This window comes from Limulus polyphemus, unplaced genomic scaffold (genome assembly GCF_000517525.1).
Source record: "Limulus polyphemus unplaced genomic scaffold, Limulus_polyphemus-2.1.2 Scaffold2577, whole genome shotgun sequence".
Lineage (NCBI taxonomy): Eukaryota > Metazoa > Arthropoda > Merostomata > Xiphosura > Limulidae > Limulus > Limulus polyphemus.
The window spans coordinates 69,653-87,407 of record NW_013668187.1 but is presented as its reverse complement, the minus strand read 5'-3'; the positions used below and the strand labels follow the sequence as shown (position 1 = coordinate 87,407).

At 31.2% G+C, this 17,755-nt stretch overlaps 1 protein-coding gene and 1 long non-coding RNA gene across 3 annotated transcripts in view; one reads left to right on the top strand and one right to left on the bottom strand.

Moving 5' to 3' along the window:
• Positions 1 to 17,755, top strand: part of LOC106467342 (1-phosphatidylinositol 4,5-bisphosphate phosphodiesterase classes I and II-like) — a 106,284-nt gene that overhangs the window by 61,730 nt on the left and 26,799 nt on the right. For both annotated transcript variants that reach the window (XM_022395502.1, XM_022395501.1), the window contains exons 11-20: positions 4,828 to 4,912; positions 6,466 to 6,761; positions 8,590 to 8,686; positions 10,030 to 10,114; positions 10,754 to 10,826; positions 11,120 to 11,171; positions 11,586 to 11,740; positions 12,341 to 12,505; positions 14,101 to 14,200; positions 17,273 to 17,377. In XM_022395502.1, coding sequence (XP_022251210.1) covers positions 4,828 to 4,912; positions 6,466 to 6,761; positions 8,590 to 8,686; positions 10,030 to 10,114; positions 10,754 to 10,826; positions 11,120 to 11,171; positions 11,586 to 11,740; positions 12,341 to 12,505; positions 14,101 to 14,200; positions 17,273 to 17,377 — 1,213 coding nt within the window. The remainder of the gene's footprint in view (positions 1 to 4,827; positions 4,913 to 6,465; positions 6,762 to 8,589; positions 8,687 to 10,029; positions 10,115 to 10,753; positions 10,827 to 11,119; positions 11,172 to 11,585; positions 11,741 to 12,340; positions 12,506 to 14,100; positions 14,201 to 17,272; positions 17,378 to 17,755) is intronic.
• The window catches only part of LOC111087748, a 15,000-nt gene continuing 12,440 nt past the window's right edge, over positions 15,196 to 17,755 (bottom strand). The window contains exon 3 of the long non-coding RNA XR_002612401.1: positions 15,196 to 15,321. This is a non-coding gene — a long non-coding RNA (uncharacterized LOC111087748). The remainder of the gene's footprint in view (positions 15,322 to 17,755) is intronic.

Here is a 17,755-nt window from a genome sequence, read left to right as displayed (position 1 = left end):
ATTAGGTTATACTTTTGTTGCTAAGCAACATGACATAAAAGTCATGGTTGGAATGTAGTGTTAGCAAAATGCAATGGCTTTTCTGTATATTAGAAGTTGTTAATCTAACTGATTTTTACCAATAATTGTTCTATGAATATGCCACGATTTCATTTCTTGAATCATCTTAATTTTAGTTGGCTCACAAAGGACTTTACTGATGTTTGACTGCACCTTTCTGTCAAGCTTGATTTTGCAAAATTTATTTACTTCAGTTAGCTATGAAATGTGAGGTTAGGGTATACTATTAGTTGGGGTGGTAGTACTTGCCTTGTCATTTTTGATGGGCTATACACTAGTCATAAAATAAAAATTGAGTTTTTTTTACACGATAACTATAAAGAAAAAGGAGACCCAATTACTGTCCCAGATAGAATTAATTATCTACAACATATTGCTGTATCAAGAGGATTTTAACCCAATGTAATTGACAAGTTGTTTCATAAAATCAACAAATAATTTTATGGAAAAACCCAAAAAATTAAAATCTAAACAGAATTAAACCCACTTATTAATCTTCCATATTCTTTAAAAATCTTGGATACATTAAGTACATTATAGAAACAGGCCAGGTGGTTAGGGTGCTCGACTCGCAATCTGAGGGTCGCGGGTTTGAATCCCCGTCACACCGAACATGCTCGCCCTTTCAGCCGTGGGGGCATTATAATGTGATGGTCAATCCCACTATTCATTGGTAAAAGAGTAGCCCAAGAGTTGGCGGTGGGTGGTGATGACTAGCTGCCTTCCCTCTAGTATTACACTGCTAAATTAGGGACAGCTATTGCAGATAGCCCTTGTGTAGCTTTGCTCGAAATTCAAAACAAACAAACAAACAATTATTGAAACATAACCAAACTAAACCTATCTGTAACCTCACTGGAAATGTTCAAATAAAACCAATAAAGGAAAATACTTTGTAGAATGTTTCCAGAAACAAAGAATATGTTCGATCCAGTATTCTTGTAACAAGGTTTATATAAGACAAACGAATGTAAAATCCCTGAATGTAAAAATAAAGGAATATGAAGATCACAGTCATCATTGTGAAAGAGAAAATCAGCTGTTATTACTCGTGTACCATACTGATCATAAAATCAATTTAATAGAAATTTGGCTCATTGCAGAACCAAAATATTTTCCTCACAGAAATATTAGAAAATCAATTGAAATATATAAAAATAGACAAACGCTTTTGAACAATGATATTTATCTCCAATTTAATATAATATGTAATACATTTTTTAGCAATATGAATGATGTAATTAGGCTCAAGGTATAAATTCTCATGATTTGAACACATTGCTTTATTTGATACATTAAAAATAGGTAGTTCTTTTTTTTGTTGTTTTTTGCTTGAGTTTTCATGTTGAATTTGTGCATTCAAATAGGTTGTAATTTTGTAAACAAGTCTACTTATATATGTAAAGTTCTGAAATTTTTAACTGTGTTTGTTTATTAACAACAATATATCGAATATTCAATATTTTATTCTGGAGATTAAAATATTTTATTTTTCAAAATTCGTGTTTCTTATAAAAAAGATTTAATTAGCATTGAAAACATTGATTATTTGTTGATACTTTTCTGTAGTTCTAATATTTACCTTATTAACTAAAGTTTAAGATGAAAGTGGAAGTCAACATGATATTAAAAGCAATTCATTTTTTTAACTGAAAATTCTTTTGGAATTAGTAAAGATGATATCAGAAATAATTAATTTTTTTACTGAAGATTAGGATTTCTACACAAGTGTTAGATAGATTTGCTTTAACAGCAGGATCAAACAGGAAAACTGAGAAGTAATCTGTGTTGGAAAATGTGACTGAGTTTTAATCTTGTGTAAGTAAATAAAAAAGCTTGGACAGGTTTGAGAGAAAATGAACACAATCTTTATTTAAATCAATCAAAAAGGAATTGCAACTTGCATACTTGAGTAAAAAAAGTGGACAGTTGCTTCTACAGGATCACTGAGTAAATCATCTGTTTTCCATCTCTTGAGATGAATCTCTGGCAAACTAGTCATGATTAAAGATCAGATAGAAATGAGAAAGAATAAATGTTTCAGTCTTGCAAGAGAGCTTGTATTTTTTCTGTTGGAAGGGTATTACCACATTACTGTTGTTTTCTCACAGCATTTGCTGACTGTAAAATGCATACATCATCCACTCAGTCAGCAAAGGACATTGCATTTGTTGACCCTTCTAACACTTAAGCAAAGTATACTGCAACACCCCCTCAGTTAAAGTAGATACTATCTGCTATAGAGAACACAAAAACCAGAACTTTAATGGTTTTATGGACCACATATTTATTCCAAAATTGCATAGAAACTAACCACACTAAAAATTCCTTTGTAAATAAAAGCAGGAAGAAAACGTATGCTTGCATATCTCAAGATTATTCAACATGATATTAGAAATAATTAATTTGTTAACATCCACTTCACAAGTCCTATTAGTAGATATGTGCTATGATCTGCAGGACATTTTAATTGCCCAGTTCTCATCACTGATGCGTAACACTGCTACAAGTTGTCTCGAAACAACAGAACTTAGTGTCATGTTCTTATAAAGCAAACCCATATGAATAAAGGGATCACTTGTAGATTGAAGCATTCCTGTTCTGTGTATATATGTGAGTCTGTGTACAGGGTTATGAAAACTATTATAAAGGAATATAAAAATCAAAGAATAAAAGCAGAACCATATGAAAACAGTAAAGATCCCAGCTTCTCTACTATTTTATTTTAATTTTCTTACTTTTTTTCAAAATATTCTTATTCAGTCCATCAGCCCTCACCAGGCAATCCATGGGAGAGCTTAGCGGGTTGATGCCGTATCTTGATTCACTTTTTACAAAATTGGACCAAAAAATGTTAATTTGTATTGACTGACTTGTATTGTTTTTCTATCAACACAGATTTTTGTTGGCAAAACTGAAACATGTTCACAGTGTGCCAGTGAAATATGATGATCTCTGATCAGTTTGGCAGTAGCCTTGTGTTATGTAGAGTAGTTCATCAAATGCAATTTAGGTTACAACTAAATTTTCTAATACTCTTCGTGCTAATAATCAATATGCAGTTTTGTAATTTAAATGTTAAAGCATTGATTTAGTTTCTCAGTTACAAATATGTGATATCTATATATAACAATATATATATTTTGAAAACTAAAAAATTTTATTTAAAAAACAATGATTATTTTATTCAATAAAATTTTTGAGTTTTCAAAATTGAACATTACATGTGCCAAAAAAATAAACATTTTGAAAAAAAAAAACAATATAGATAGTTTAAAAATGTGTAAAATTATTAGTCTAGGTCAATTAACATTAAAGTACCAGAGCCATAGCAGCCAACAGAATCACATGAAGTTATCTGTGAGGCTCTTGTTTGTACAGCTTATTATGTGACCATTGTCATAACATATATTAATAATATCTGAATTGAAAAGTATTTATAAGAATAAAAGGACCAGTAGTAGGATCAAAACATTGGGCATCATGGCATACTTGATGGGGGCTCTAACAAAATCTCACAAAACTCACTTTTTGGGCATTTTCTAGCATTATTGTAATGGTGCCCATCAGATGCAAAGGACTGCTTATTCCCTGTTATTTAGGAAGGCTTTTATTGTTATACTTTTCTTTGTAATTTCAAATACATTATTCATATTTACTGACCTTCTGTTGAATTGATTTAAGGTGAAGGAAGGTACATTCATCTTATACTTAATTACTTTTTTTTTACAAGTACAAACCTATTGATATGTTCATAATCTCCTTGCAAAATATAGGGTGTGCACAAATGAATGGTGGGGTTTTGTGAGAAGATACTCACTGTGCATTCAATTTTTGTTTATTTGATTTACCAACTTCAAACGTTTTTGTAAATACTGTTTTATCCATTTCAAAAGGTTTTTGAAATGGTATTACACAACTTCAATGTGTGCAACAGTGTGGCACACATCATATCAATTATCAATTTCTGTCCATACTTGGTCCAGAATCTCTGGCGTAACACTTTCAAATACTATAGTGACACTTTGAAGTAAGTGAGCCAAATCAGCAATCTTTTCACTGTACACGACGTTCTTCAAGTGGCTCCACAGAAAAAAATCTAAGGCATGAGGTCAGTACTCCTTGGGGGCCACACAATTGGCTTGTTTCTTCTGTTCCATCAGTCGGAGAATCTGGCATTCAAAGCCCTGCAAACAGTCTTGAACCACAGAATTCATGCTGCATTTTATTGAATGGTACTCATTAGAACAGAACCCTGCAACACGAAACACTGCTTTAAACAAAACTATATGGGTATATAAATAAGTGGATATGCATATAATGCTGGGTATTGTAGTAGCGACATAATGGCAATGTCACGAAACCCCACCTTTCATTTGTGTACACCCTGTACAATAAATCTTGTATGATCTATAGATTTTGCCTATTTTATGAGCAAAATAACTCTACTTTGCCCTTCTGTTTGAAAAATTCAAACCCTACTTTTTGATATAATTGTCTAAACTCTTTAAAAGCTGTGGCATTATACCATGGTTTAATTTCAGATTCTTTTTAGTATTTATAATTTCTTATCATAGTTTATGTGAAAGAATATTTATGTATTGTATGGGACTACGATTCATCTTAATAGTAGTTTGTATCAAATTGTTGATCAATTTTTTTGAAGAAAACTTTCTATTAGGGCATTATAAAATTGTTTAAAGTTTAGGCTAATGATTTTGTACATGATTCTGTGATCTGCCCTATAATAATTGTTTATCCACACAGGTAAAACCAGATCAAGCATTACCTTCTCCTAACCAATTGCTGAGGAAAATCATTATCAAAAACAAGAAGAAACACTATCCCCGAGGTAAGACTAAACATTTTATAAATTAGAGTTATTACAAACAATCTGAACAACAAAAGCTAGGATGGTGACACTGAATAAATATGTTGACTTTAAAGAATTGCTTTTCATTCACTGTAGTTATAATGAAGTTGAAACATTGATGTATTTTACAAACTAGAGATGTGGTACCCACTAAACCTCTCTCAAAATAAACTAGTGGAAACTGTGAACTAGTCAAGAGAAAGTTAAAATAATATGCATAGATGAAAATAGAAAGTAAGAAAAAAAAGATGAAATCAAATTTAAAAAAATTTTTTTAGTAAATGCTTTTTATCAAATAGCTTACTTGATGAAGAGTGTTTGGTCAGAGTGCCAAAAATAAATCAATTTGACTTAGTGGAAAGTGTACATTGTCTAGGGAATTAGAATTTTCCACCAATTTGCAGATTTCCATCATTTTAGTGCTGACCAGGTTTATTTGGAAGACTAGCAGTAATTTGGCTATTTTGCCATCCCGATTACGCACTCAAAAATAAAACACTCTCAAAGTCAGACTTTCATAAACAAGTATCACTATGTTTCAATTCTCTGCATCAATATGTTCTCTACAGTTTGATATCTTGTGTATAATTGCCACATTTTTTACTTGTCAGAATTGAGCTAATATGTTTTCTCAATCTTAAACAGTTGTGTGTTTATAGTATGGGTTTGTTTTTCCATGAGCAAATTTATTGATAATTTACCCATTCGTGTATCTTAAAGATAGAATGAAGTTTAAAAATGGGAAAAAGTTTTTGAGTGGCAGGATGAAGTCAAGAATAGAGAAATTGATAGTGCAGTTAAAAACAAATTATGGTGGAACTGACTGGAGAAAGAATTAGAAGTTATGTTTGTTGTTGGAAGTAAACTAAAAGGGGTGAAGTCCAACACTAGAAGATTTATTAGAAAAAGCTTTGTGTGATATCTAACAAACTTTAAACTGTGCTTTAAAAGGTTGTTTTACAATCTTGCCATATGGAACTACTAAAAAGCATGTAGAACTGTCTGTCAAGTAACAAAAGTTGGCTAATTTACTGCAAAATCTAAGGGCACCATATATGTGAGATGTATGAGAAAAATGTATGAGAGCTTCTAATTTTCACAAGGTACCCAGCATTGAACTCAAATTGTTTTTTCTTCACCCATTCTCATCCATGGTTGAAATGGTAAAGGAACAAATTAAAAGTTTGATCCTCAGACAAAATACTTTTATAATCACAATATTTTTCTACATGTTTCATGTACTCTACAAAGTGTATAACCTTTCTTAGGTACATCACTAAGTATTTCATTTGATAGGTATGAATTACATTCTTTGACAGATTAGTTTCTCTAATTATAATACATAAACTTTATAAATAATTTGATTAATTCTATAAAACAAAGTTAGGATGTAATTTAAAGAGCAAAGTCCTGAAGGGCTTCTTTGAAAGAAGTTTAAGCTGAACCATGCTAACTGTTTTTTTTTTTTTTTTTAGTTAAACTTAACTTATAAAATGAAGCAAAAAGTATTTTAAAATGTTTAAATCTCCTAGTTCCTGTCAAGGCTGGTGGGGATGTACTACAAGACAGCACTGAAGAACTATCCCACCCTCCTCCAACCCCAGAACGGACACGTCCCACGCTAACAGCTTCCAACAGTGTAGAGAGCCACAGTGAGACCAGCACTGCAGTTGCAGCTAGAGAGGAGGATGTGGATGAGGGAGTGGTAAATGAGATAGGAACCTCTCCAAAGATGCAGGGAATCAGCTGTGACATTGAAGACTCTGATACTGACTCAGGAACAGAAGAAGAAGAAACTCCTGAGGTGCCTTTAGAGGACCAAAATGAGGTACTCAAAAAATTTGAAATGGAGTAATTTGATATGAAGATTTAGGGTTACAACAACACACGTTTTTTTATTACTGAGGTCAGAGATCATTTTTAGCTTGGTTTTAAAGCAGCATGGATGACAGTGATTGATTTTGTTCAGAAATTAACTGTGTGGTTATAAAATTTAGATCAAGGAGAACAGTCATATTTATCAAAACAAAATTAATAATAAAATCTACATTTATTGTAAAAGTAATAAATCAAAATATTATATTGGAAAAAAAGTATAATACAGTGCATTATTTTATGTAGTAGTCACGATCTGCAAAACATTTGTGGTATTTTTCATGCCCTTCCCTTGTATTTTCCTTATTCTATCATTTTCATGCATAGTTTTTAAGCTACTCTTTCTTGCAGGCATTATATAATGTGTTAGATCAATAAATTCTGGTCTATTTCAAGAAATTTTATGTGATCAGATAAACAAGCTAATGTAGACCTAACTTTATTTAAGCAAATTACACGTACATAACTTAATTTAATAAAACTACATGTAAAGTAAACAATAAAGTACTAGTATTTATAATAGTGTACAGAGTATGAAACAGTTATGAGCGTTCAGAGTATGACACGATTTTATGAGTTGAAACAAAGAAACTAAAAAAAACAAAGAATAAAGCCCGTAGCAAAGAACAAAGTAGCTAAAGGTGTTTATAGCAGTCTATGAAACAAACTGAAGCTAAATTATTGCAAAGTAAATTAAATGTAAAGTTGTAATGAAGGCAAACTTAGCTGAATATGCAGAAATGTCTGAATGCATGTTCACAAAGTAAATAAGTCAAAAAAGCATACAGAAATTGTATTTAGTGTAATGTTAATCTTTTTTTGGAAATTACATGTGGGTTAAGTGCTGTTTTTGTGAAATACTTTGCAAATAAAAAAGTAATGTTGAAACCGAAACCATTCATCACATGATCACAATGACATTGTGTAGCATGCTTATTGCATTGAAAAGTTTGACTAAGTAAAAAACAGGTAAGATAATTCTGAATGGACAAGTAATCTGGACTCCTTAGACAAAAGCCTTTCTAATGATATGAGATTTGTAGCATTTGATAGAGAAATTTGCAAGAAATGTTCTGGACAGACAAACGTAAGGATATTGTTTATATACATATTTATACTATGAATTTATTAAAACATATTTTTTTTAGTGAACTTAAAAGATAAGATATTGTGGTTTGTGTTAACATTTTTCTATTAATCAGAAATATAGATTGATATTTAAGAATGTGTTTGGCCTTTTTTTCACTATGAATGACCAGAATAACGTGTTTATTTTAAGTAGGGCAGGGCAAAAATCCAACTTGTTACATTGTATCTAGTGTGGTATAATTTAGATAATTCAGGAAGTTTAATTAATAGTAGAGGTACCCGAATTAAAGGAATGAACAGAAATTTGAATAATTTCATATATTTTATATTCAGAACCAATAGGGTTTAGTTTAATTGTTATTTTTCAACAACAATTAGCTGTGAATTAGCTTACTGTGTGAAGTATAAATATATCCATATTGCAGTCTGAGTAATCATCTGGATAAAGATTTGTTTACTATATACACTACTTTAATACTTGTACATGGTTATTCTGACAAGTAACATCCTATGAAACATTGTGTCAACTTTACATCTGTTGCTTTCACCAAGCTTAAACTACAAGAGCTTCTTAAAGGCTATACCTTCATAGTTAAAACTTTGCTCCTGAGAAAGATATATGTGTTTATCATTCAAGTTTGGTTTACTAAATTTATAGTTTATATGATCTGTTGTGATATTTCATATTTCAGGGCACAGCTGCTAAAGAATCAGAAGCTGGGGCTGAAATGTCAGCATTAGTCAACTATGTACAGCCTGTTCGATTTCATACCTTTGAATTTGCTGAGAGTGAGCTTATAACATTTTTTTATATTTTCAGTTTGTTGTGTTTTCCTTTGTATCAGATAAACACCAAATCAAAAATCATTAAATTTATTAATGTTTTTTTGCATATTAGTATTCAAATAATCTTGGATAATCATTTAGATTCCTGTATTGATGTGTGTGTATATATATATGTTTTCCAGCCATCTTGCTTGATTGGTTACCATTTTAATTTTAATCACTTGACCATTTGAGTTTTTATCTGTGTTATTTAGCAATTAGTAAGCAACTTGATTAAAACTTGGCATGAATAAAACTGTTAACAATTCTAAAAATTCATAATTGTAAGGGAATTATAATTCATAAATATGAATAAAATCTAGATATTATTGTAAGCACGGGGTGTCATAAATGCCATTGACAATTTAACAGTAAGGATTGTAGTTTTCTACTAGGGATGTGAGTTCAGGCTCAGAGCCCTAGTGCACTCATTACTAGGTTGATTTTTATTTTTGATCTATCTAGGTAGCTTCCTCTGATCAGAAGTCAATATTAATTAAGTCAGGTGGTTAAGCCTCAACTAGTGTAGATTCACTAACACTCAATTTATTATAACATTGTACTACTTAAGCTTATTACTTGACTTCTTACTGCAGGAAATGCCCTTAGGCCTAAAGAAAAACAACTTCTAAAGTTATATAAGTAATCACAGGATAAAACGTTTTTTCTTCATGTTGAGATTGATACTAGGTTTCTTGCATGCAAATGTTATGTTGTCACATCATATAGTAGGAACTAATTAAGGGCAGGAATCTCGCAAGAATTATAGATATTAAAGTTCAAATGACTAAAAATTAAGTGGAATAGACGGATGTATAAAAATACAGTGTTTCAGCATGTTAGCATGTTACATCTTACTTGGCCCGGCATGGCCAGGTTGTAAGGGACCTCGACTCGCAATCTGCGGGTCGTGGGTTGGAATCTCCGTCCCACCAAACGTGATCGCCCTTTCAGCCGTGAGGGAGTTATAATGTGACGGTCAATCCCACTATTCGTTGGTAAAAGAGTAGCCCAAGAGTTGATGGTGGGTGGTAATGACTAGCTGCCTTCCCTCTAGTCTTACACTGCTAAATTAGGGGTGGCTAGTATAGATAGCCCTCGTGTAGCTTTGCGCGAAATTCAAAATCAAACAAACAAAATATCTTACTTATATATATCACATTCCATTTTTAGGCAACTTAAGTTAGTAAATTAATATGATTTTATATTATGATAAAAACGTAAAGACTGTAACATGAAATAAAGTTTAATAAGATTAAGTTTAAATGACATTCTCACTCTTTTGTTGTTGTTTTTTTTTGTTATAGGAAAAAATAGAAGTTACGAAGTTTCTTCATTTGTAGAAACACAGGCTACATGTTTATTGAAGGAACATCCTGTAGAGTTTGTCAAGTATCCTTTAAAATGTTTTCATATTATAAGTATATTAGGTTTTGAAGATCACATCTTAAGACATTTAAATGTCATAACATGGGTTAGTAACTAATGAAAGTGAGAAATAATACTGTATTTCTCTGTATTAACAGTTTCAATATAATGATCTCTCATTCTTAGCTCTACTGATTACAGTAATAATTCCTCTAAAATCTGTAATTTTCACATTCTCTGCTGTTTTACATCTTTGTATTCTGTGATTGCTGACAACAGTTACAGCAATATGGCTGGAAAGTTCCTTTACAAGAACTTAACATGGAAAACTGAGTTATTTCTTGTTTTCAATGTGTATAAATACACAGTATGTAGAACAATCTTACAATTTCTAAATCTAACGTGTAGAGCATGTTGGTTTACATTGTAAATCTGTTTGCTGTGTGAAAATTTTCTGAATGGACTAGTCAGTCAAAGCAAACATTTAAACTATAAATTACACGTATAGTGTCAATTAAGGCTACTTGTACTTACCAATATTCATCTGCATGTTTTTTTCCTGATGTCTAATTAAGTGTTCTTAGGACTTTTGAATATAAGAGTTAAACAGGTGGATTTCAAACAAATTTATTCCTTTTAACGTTTCTTTGACTTTTTGCATAGTTATAATAAACGTCAACTGAGTAGGATTTATCCACGTGGAACACGAGTAGACTCCAGTAATTACATGCCTCAGGAAAGTATAAATAGAATTTTTTAAGGATCTTATATTCTGTTTATGTATACATCCGTCCATGTTTTTGTTTTTTTTATTGTGTTTGTTATCTTACTGATTGTCCGTTTTATCCTATTTGTTTATTTATCTGTTTATGAGCTGTTATTTGATTTTTCTATAAATTAAACTTTTATTAAAGAAAATATCACACTTATTGATGTATATAATTTTGTATGATTTCTGTAATTATAGAAAATCTACTGTATTTTTTATGCATTTCTGTACCTCCAACTTATTTTTTTCTATGTCTACAGGTATTTTGGAATGCTGGCTGTCACATGGTAGCATTGAACTTTCAAACATTAGGTAAGAATATTAGTAAGTTGTCTATTAAAGATTTTCTGTGGCTATAATGAAAACTGATCTTGATAAAGATCTGAATGTTTCTTCTTGATAATTAATTGCTTTAATTGTAGGCTTTTATTATAGTTTTTTAGGTAAGAATTCAATCTGTTTCCACATTGTAGTCCAAAAAAACAGAGTTTTATGGCATTCAAGTTTATAGAGATAATTTTAAGAACTACAGTGACCACTGGAACATGTCTGCTGGCATAACATCCAATATAGAGTTCAAATATGTAGTGGTTATGGTAAATATTGTTGGACTGAAATATGTCAGATATAATACTTGCATATTTGCTATTCAAATTTCAAGTTGTTCAAATCACATAAGAAATGTAAACCTTGTGATCACCTGTATTGTATATATGTTGTCTGCAGATCTGGGAATGCAGTTGAACTTGGGTATCTTTGAATATAATGCTCGTAGTGGTTACCTCTTGAAGCCTGACTTTATGAGGAGAGGAGATCGAAAGTTTGATCCATTCATAGAGTCAACTGTGGATGGTATAATAGCTGGTACAGTATCTGTCAAGGTAATCTTGGTTACTCAGTCTGGTGGTATTTAGAGTTAATTGATGTTAAAAATCTTAATCCATGTATAGAGACAACTGTACATGGTATTATTACCGATATTGCACAAGTCAGAGTAAACTAGCTATTTTGATCCTGTGCGTTTTTAGCTTCTCAATATGCACAACTTAAGTTAAGATGGTTGTGAAAGTAAAATGGAATTCATACATTCTCACATAACATTTACAAACATCTACAATAGAAATATTGCTATTGCTGTGAAAAACTGGCATCCAATTTTGTATTATATAAGACAATTTTCCCTTATACAAATGCATTTTTCTTTTCATAATTAGATGTTACTAATGTGTTGTATTCATCTTTTTGCTATTGAAAAAGTAAAATGAGAGTTTATTGTCATGTGTTCTATTTTATTTTCACTAATAGGTAAATATAATCACTTGGTAACTATCACATGACATTGATTAACTTAAAGAATGCAGCTGAGATGGCTGAGATTTAAAGTCAATTTTTTTATTATATTTCAGTTTGTAGTGTTAAAAATTATAATCTGTATGAATGTCATTTTGGAACTTGAAAACAAAAACTTGAATTATTTTCAGATAATTTCTGGCCAGTTCTTAACTGACAAAAGAGTTGGAACTTATGTAGAAGTGGATATGTATGGACTTCCTGCAGATACTGTACGTCGAAAATTCCGTACCAAGACTGTTCCTGCAAATGGAATTAATCCCATTTTTGACGATGATCCATTTGTCTTTAAAAAGGTAATTCAATATGATTTTGTGAAAAATATGAATACTTTTATTTTGTACTTTATTGTTCAGTTACACCATTCTTTTGTTAATGATGTCAGTCGATTGGACTGACCATTTCTGTGAAGCTATGTATTGTAACTTCTATAATTCTCAATTTATTGAATGTATCTTATATATTTTGTTGCTTATTTTCTCTACTCTAACACCAACTGTCGTGAAATCATGAATATACAGTGAATCGAAAAATACAAAACTTTTAATAATGCCTTTTTTTTTGTAGAATCACTGCAGATTGTAAAAAACAATTACAGTTATTTATCCTAACAGTCATAGCTTACTAACCTTTCATGCCCTAGTTTCTTTTAATTCTGTTACTTCAGACCTTATTTAAGTGCCTGACAGGCAGTTAACAACAGCAGAGCTTAGTGTAAATAGCCAATCAAGTTACAATCACATGATGCAATTAGCTCAAACTTGTGGTATTCTTTAATCTTTGTTTTGCATTTCCTTTTGTTACCTAACCTAATAAATTTCTGATGTTTACATTGGAGTGACTTTTTGTTTAAAAAAACTAATAAAAATAACTAAAAAACACTACATTAGAGTTGAAGCCTATTTCAGTAATTTGTACTCAAGAGAATACTTCTTTAGCACTTGCTTTTTCATTCTGTGTTGGTTATCTATAAAATCATTAATGTTCCTTTAAAATATGCATTTTAGAACACCAAAAATATGTCAGGCAGTAGAATATAATGTCTCAAAACTACTATAATTTAACTGGCTTCCTAACTAAGCTATAAACATGTTAAAACTATTTTAACTGCTGATAGCAGAAAAACACAAGCACAAACAATGAAACTGACACTGAATATCTATATACTGGTGCCAAAATGAAATATCAGTATAAAGAATCTTGTAAAATATCACTGTAATCCAGTAGCAATGTCACAGAGGATTATTGATATTTTTTGAAAGACAGTATTATCTTATATCTCAGTAAAGCAAGGAGACTGGAAGTTCTAAGTTTTTATTCTGACTTGTCACGATTATAGTATGTGTTTTTGATTTGTTGGACACTCAGAAAGTCATATAAAGGTAGAAAGAAATCTAAAATAGGTAATTTGGAGTACATTCAACTCACATTACACAGAGAAGTGAAGATTGAGAATTTTCAGTGCTTCATTTTGAAATTAAGATATTAAAACTTAGGTATCAAAATTTAAATTATAAACTAAATTTCTATGCTACATTTATTAACAGACATTGATAATAAAGATATTTAAGTAAATGTTTGAATGTAACTCTGTAAAAGATTGCAACATGTGCACTTTGACCCTACAGTACACGTAGAGTTGTATGGAAAACTCTGTCAAACCAGCTGATGGAGGAAAATTTAGAAATTGGATTCTTCCCTACTTGAGATACTAACCAGTCTGATACATTCATGTCAGAACTATCTTTTCCCTGTTTTTTGCCTTTTTATGTGTTGTCTTGTAATAAATTTCTTTATAAATAAAGACAGTCTCAAAAGTAAATATGAAACTTGTGTATTACTGTATTTTATGCAGAAATCTTGATTTGAGCCTAGCATATTTGGGTTCTAGGTTGTACTTCCAGACCTGGCGTGTTTGAGAATAATTGTAAATGAAGAGAATGGGCGTTTTATTGGTCACAAGCTGTTACCTGTAGTTGGGCTTCGTCCAGGTATTTATATTTTTGTGTGATTTTACTAACGTCTTTAACTTTTCCAACTGGTATTAGTAAGATACCTTATGTTACTAATGCTCTAATTGACAGAGGTTCTAGTTTCACTCAATATCAGCTCTTATTAGTCCAGCTAGATCAATGAAATTAAGAATCTTCATAACTCAGCTTTGGTTGATGTTGTTTAATTAGTATGGTTTCCTTAGTTTGAAGAGAACATCCATTCTATGCTCTGGCCATGGTGGAACTCAATTAAGCTGTTAATGATGCATTTCAACTCATCTTGGTTGATAATTGATTTATTATTTGCTGAGTTCCTTGCATTTTCTTTTATATGATTGTACACCCCAAATACATGAATTGCATGTTTATATTGACACACTACATGTGATGTTGATAACATTGAAATACTACATGTGATGCTGATAACATTGACACATTACACATGATGTTTGTAACATTGACACACTACACGTGATGTTTGTAACATTGACACACTACACGTGATGTTTGTAACATTGACACACTACACGTGATGTTTGTAACATTGACACACTACACGTGGTGTTTGTAATATTAACACTTGATCTTTAGAATTGAACACATTCTTTAGTCATTAAATGATTGAAAATTTATATGCTGTTCTCAACGTAACCTGGAGATAATAAATCATTAAAATTTATGTCAGCCTATTTGTGATCTCAAGACTGTACCTTCCAATGTAAGGTAAGTACACTCCCACACACACTCACACTTTAGCAAATGTTTTTAAACACTGGTTATAACAATGTTTCTGAAAGTTCAAATCTATGTTTTACAGTTGTATTGATGACACATTTGTTATTTTCAATGATAAATAACATGTCAGTAGATTTACTGTACAGAGACATCTCAAAAGTAAATAGACACCATGATGTTTATTCAATAGTCATTTAATTGAGAAAGGCATCCAACGGGTCCCATGGCCAAGTCTGTCATCTGATATGACCCCCATCGAGCATGTCTGGGCCATACTTACTCGAGCAGTGAGAAGAAGTTCCAGAAAACCAGTGTCCCGTGGAGAGCTACTAGATGTTTTGCGTGCAGCCTGGGTCAAGATCCTACAGGAGAAAATTGCAGAACTTATCGATTCCATGCCAGAACAAGTCAAAGCAATGAAAAATGCTAGTGGCAAATAGACTAAGTGCTGATGCACATTTGTAAACATTTTTGTTAAGTTGATAATGTGAGATAAATGACTATTGAAAAAAATCATGATGCCTATTTACTTTTGAGATGTCTCTGTATATGAATATCTGCCAAAAAGTATTAAGTTCACAGTGGAGGAAGAATATAACTACCTAAATGACAAATGTTGTTCTAGCCAGTATCACTAACCATCTTCTACTTGACTATATGCACACATGGATCTAATGTTATAGAAGTCTCAGTGAAGTGGGTATATAAATGTTTAGGTATGTTTGTATTGTTTCTTCATGAATTGCAGATAATCACAAATGTTCTCAAGCTACTAGCTTAATAAATAAAGTAACTAAATGTTTTTAAACCATGTAAACATATCTGGAGCTAAGAAAATCAAGTCACAAACATCATTAAATATTGTTTTGCCATACCTTGGAATGTGAAATTTTAAGATTGGAAAAAGACATAGGGAAATTTTGAAAATGCATTACCTCCAAGTTAAGTTCAGCACAATATTTAACTAAAAAAACCTGTTAAGTATTAAATATCAAGTGTCAATGTTACAAACATAACATGTGATGTATTTATATAAATGTGTCAAATGTTAATTGATGTACTTGGGGTGTACCAATTGCCATCTAGGTAATCGTATAAAAGAACATTGCACAGAAGTTGCCAAACAGTAATTCAAGTATCTACTGATATGCATTAAATTGTGATATATCAGTAATAGCTCAACAGTTTTCAATCATGGCTAGAGCTTGGGACAAATGGTCCCTACAAATTAAGGAGACCTTTATAATCGAATATAATCAAGCGAAGTTGAATTGGAAAAATTCTTCAATTATTTTTAATTTTAAATCATGAACATGTGAGATGAAACATTTTAGATCAATGAAAGTAAAAGTTACCTAGTGTGGTAAAAAATCTGTGAATGAACATAGTTTGGTACAAATATTTCTTGTACACTTGTCTTTCATTATAAAAGAATAATTTTGTGACTTTAGCAGAATAGAACATTTCCTATCAACAAATACGTATAGCTATGCTGAGTGATTTTCTATGTCGTGGATCTATTTCAGATCAGTGATTTCCACCTTTTTCTTTGTAACAGATTAGTTGAATCTTTGTTAAAAGATTTTAGACTGTTGGAAGTATTTAGGTCTGTACTACAGAATGTGATCTATAGATGTGAAGTACCCAGAATGTAGATATTTATACATAGAGTTGTGAAAACAAGTTTGAAAGGATATGTAATTTTAATAATTGGAACTAATGTTTTCAGACTCCAGCACTTGATATTCATATTTATATGCTACTTTTCACAATTGAAATGTGAACACACTTTTGATTAGAAATTACTTTTCTTTAGGTCAGTCTGTTATTTTGTATTTTACTGATTGCATAGAATTGTTTATTCTTGGGAATGTAAACTGTGAACCTTTGCAGATAGTATGAAAGGTTTACTTTGATATTTATAAGCTGATTTCTGAGGAACGCTTGTGTGATGTTTTTTTGTTTTTGTTTTCATAAGGGACAAATCTCGCTATAACTGTAATTTATATGTGATAAATATCATAAATGCAGTATCTTCAAATAGTAATACTGTTAATATTATGACAGAACAGAATAAGAACACTTAGTCAGCATTTCATTAAGTTTTGAAAGAGATGTCTGTCTGAAATACAAACAAAAATGCTTTACTATTGTGATTATGCTTGTATTCATACAATGGCATAAACCTTACCCCAAAACTGTTACTGAAACTCATGCACATTTTATACAATAAAGGTTCTTTTTCTCTTAAATAGTTCAAGCTTTTTTTAGTATTGTTTTCAAAAAACATGCTTGCTTAAAATACGTAATGTTCATACTTTATGTTGATTTCAGGATATCGGCACATTTCCTTGCGGAATGAGTCGGGTCAGCCTTTGACCCTCCCAACACTTTTTGTCCACATAACTGTGAAAGATTACATTCCTGATGGCTTCTCAGGTAAACTGTAATACATTTCTAGTTATTATTTCAAATATTGATAACTACCAACAGTTCCTCAGCTAAACACTGATAATGACGGAAATATTCTCAGGTAACCAGTAATGTGTGTCTAGTTATTATTTCAAATATTGATAACTACCAACAGCTTCTCAGGTAAACAATAGTATGTCTCTAGTTGTCAATCACAATACTGATAATGACTGAAATATTCTCAGGTAACCAGTAATGTGTGTCTAGTTATTATTTCAAATATTGATAACTACCAACAGCTTCTCAGGTAAACAATAGTATGTCTCTAGTTGTCAATCACAATACTGATAATGACTGAAATATTCTCAGGTAACCAGTAATGTGTGTCTAGTTATTATTTCAAAT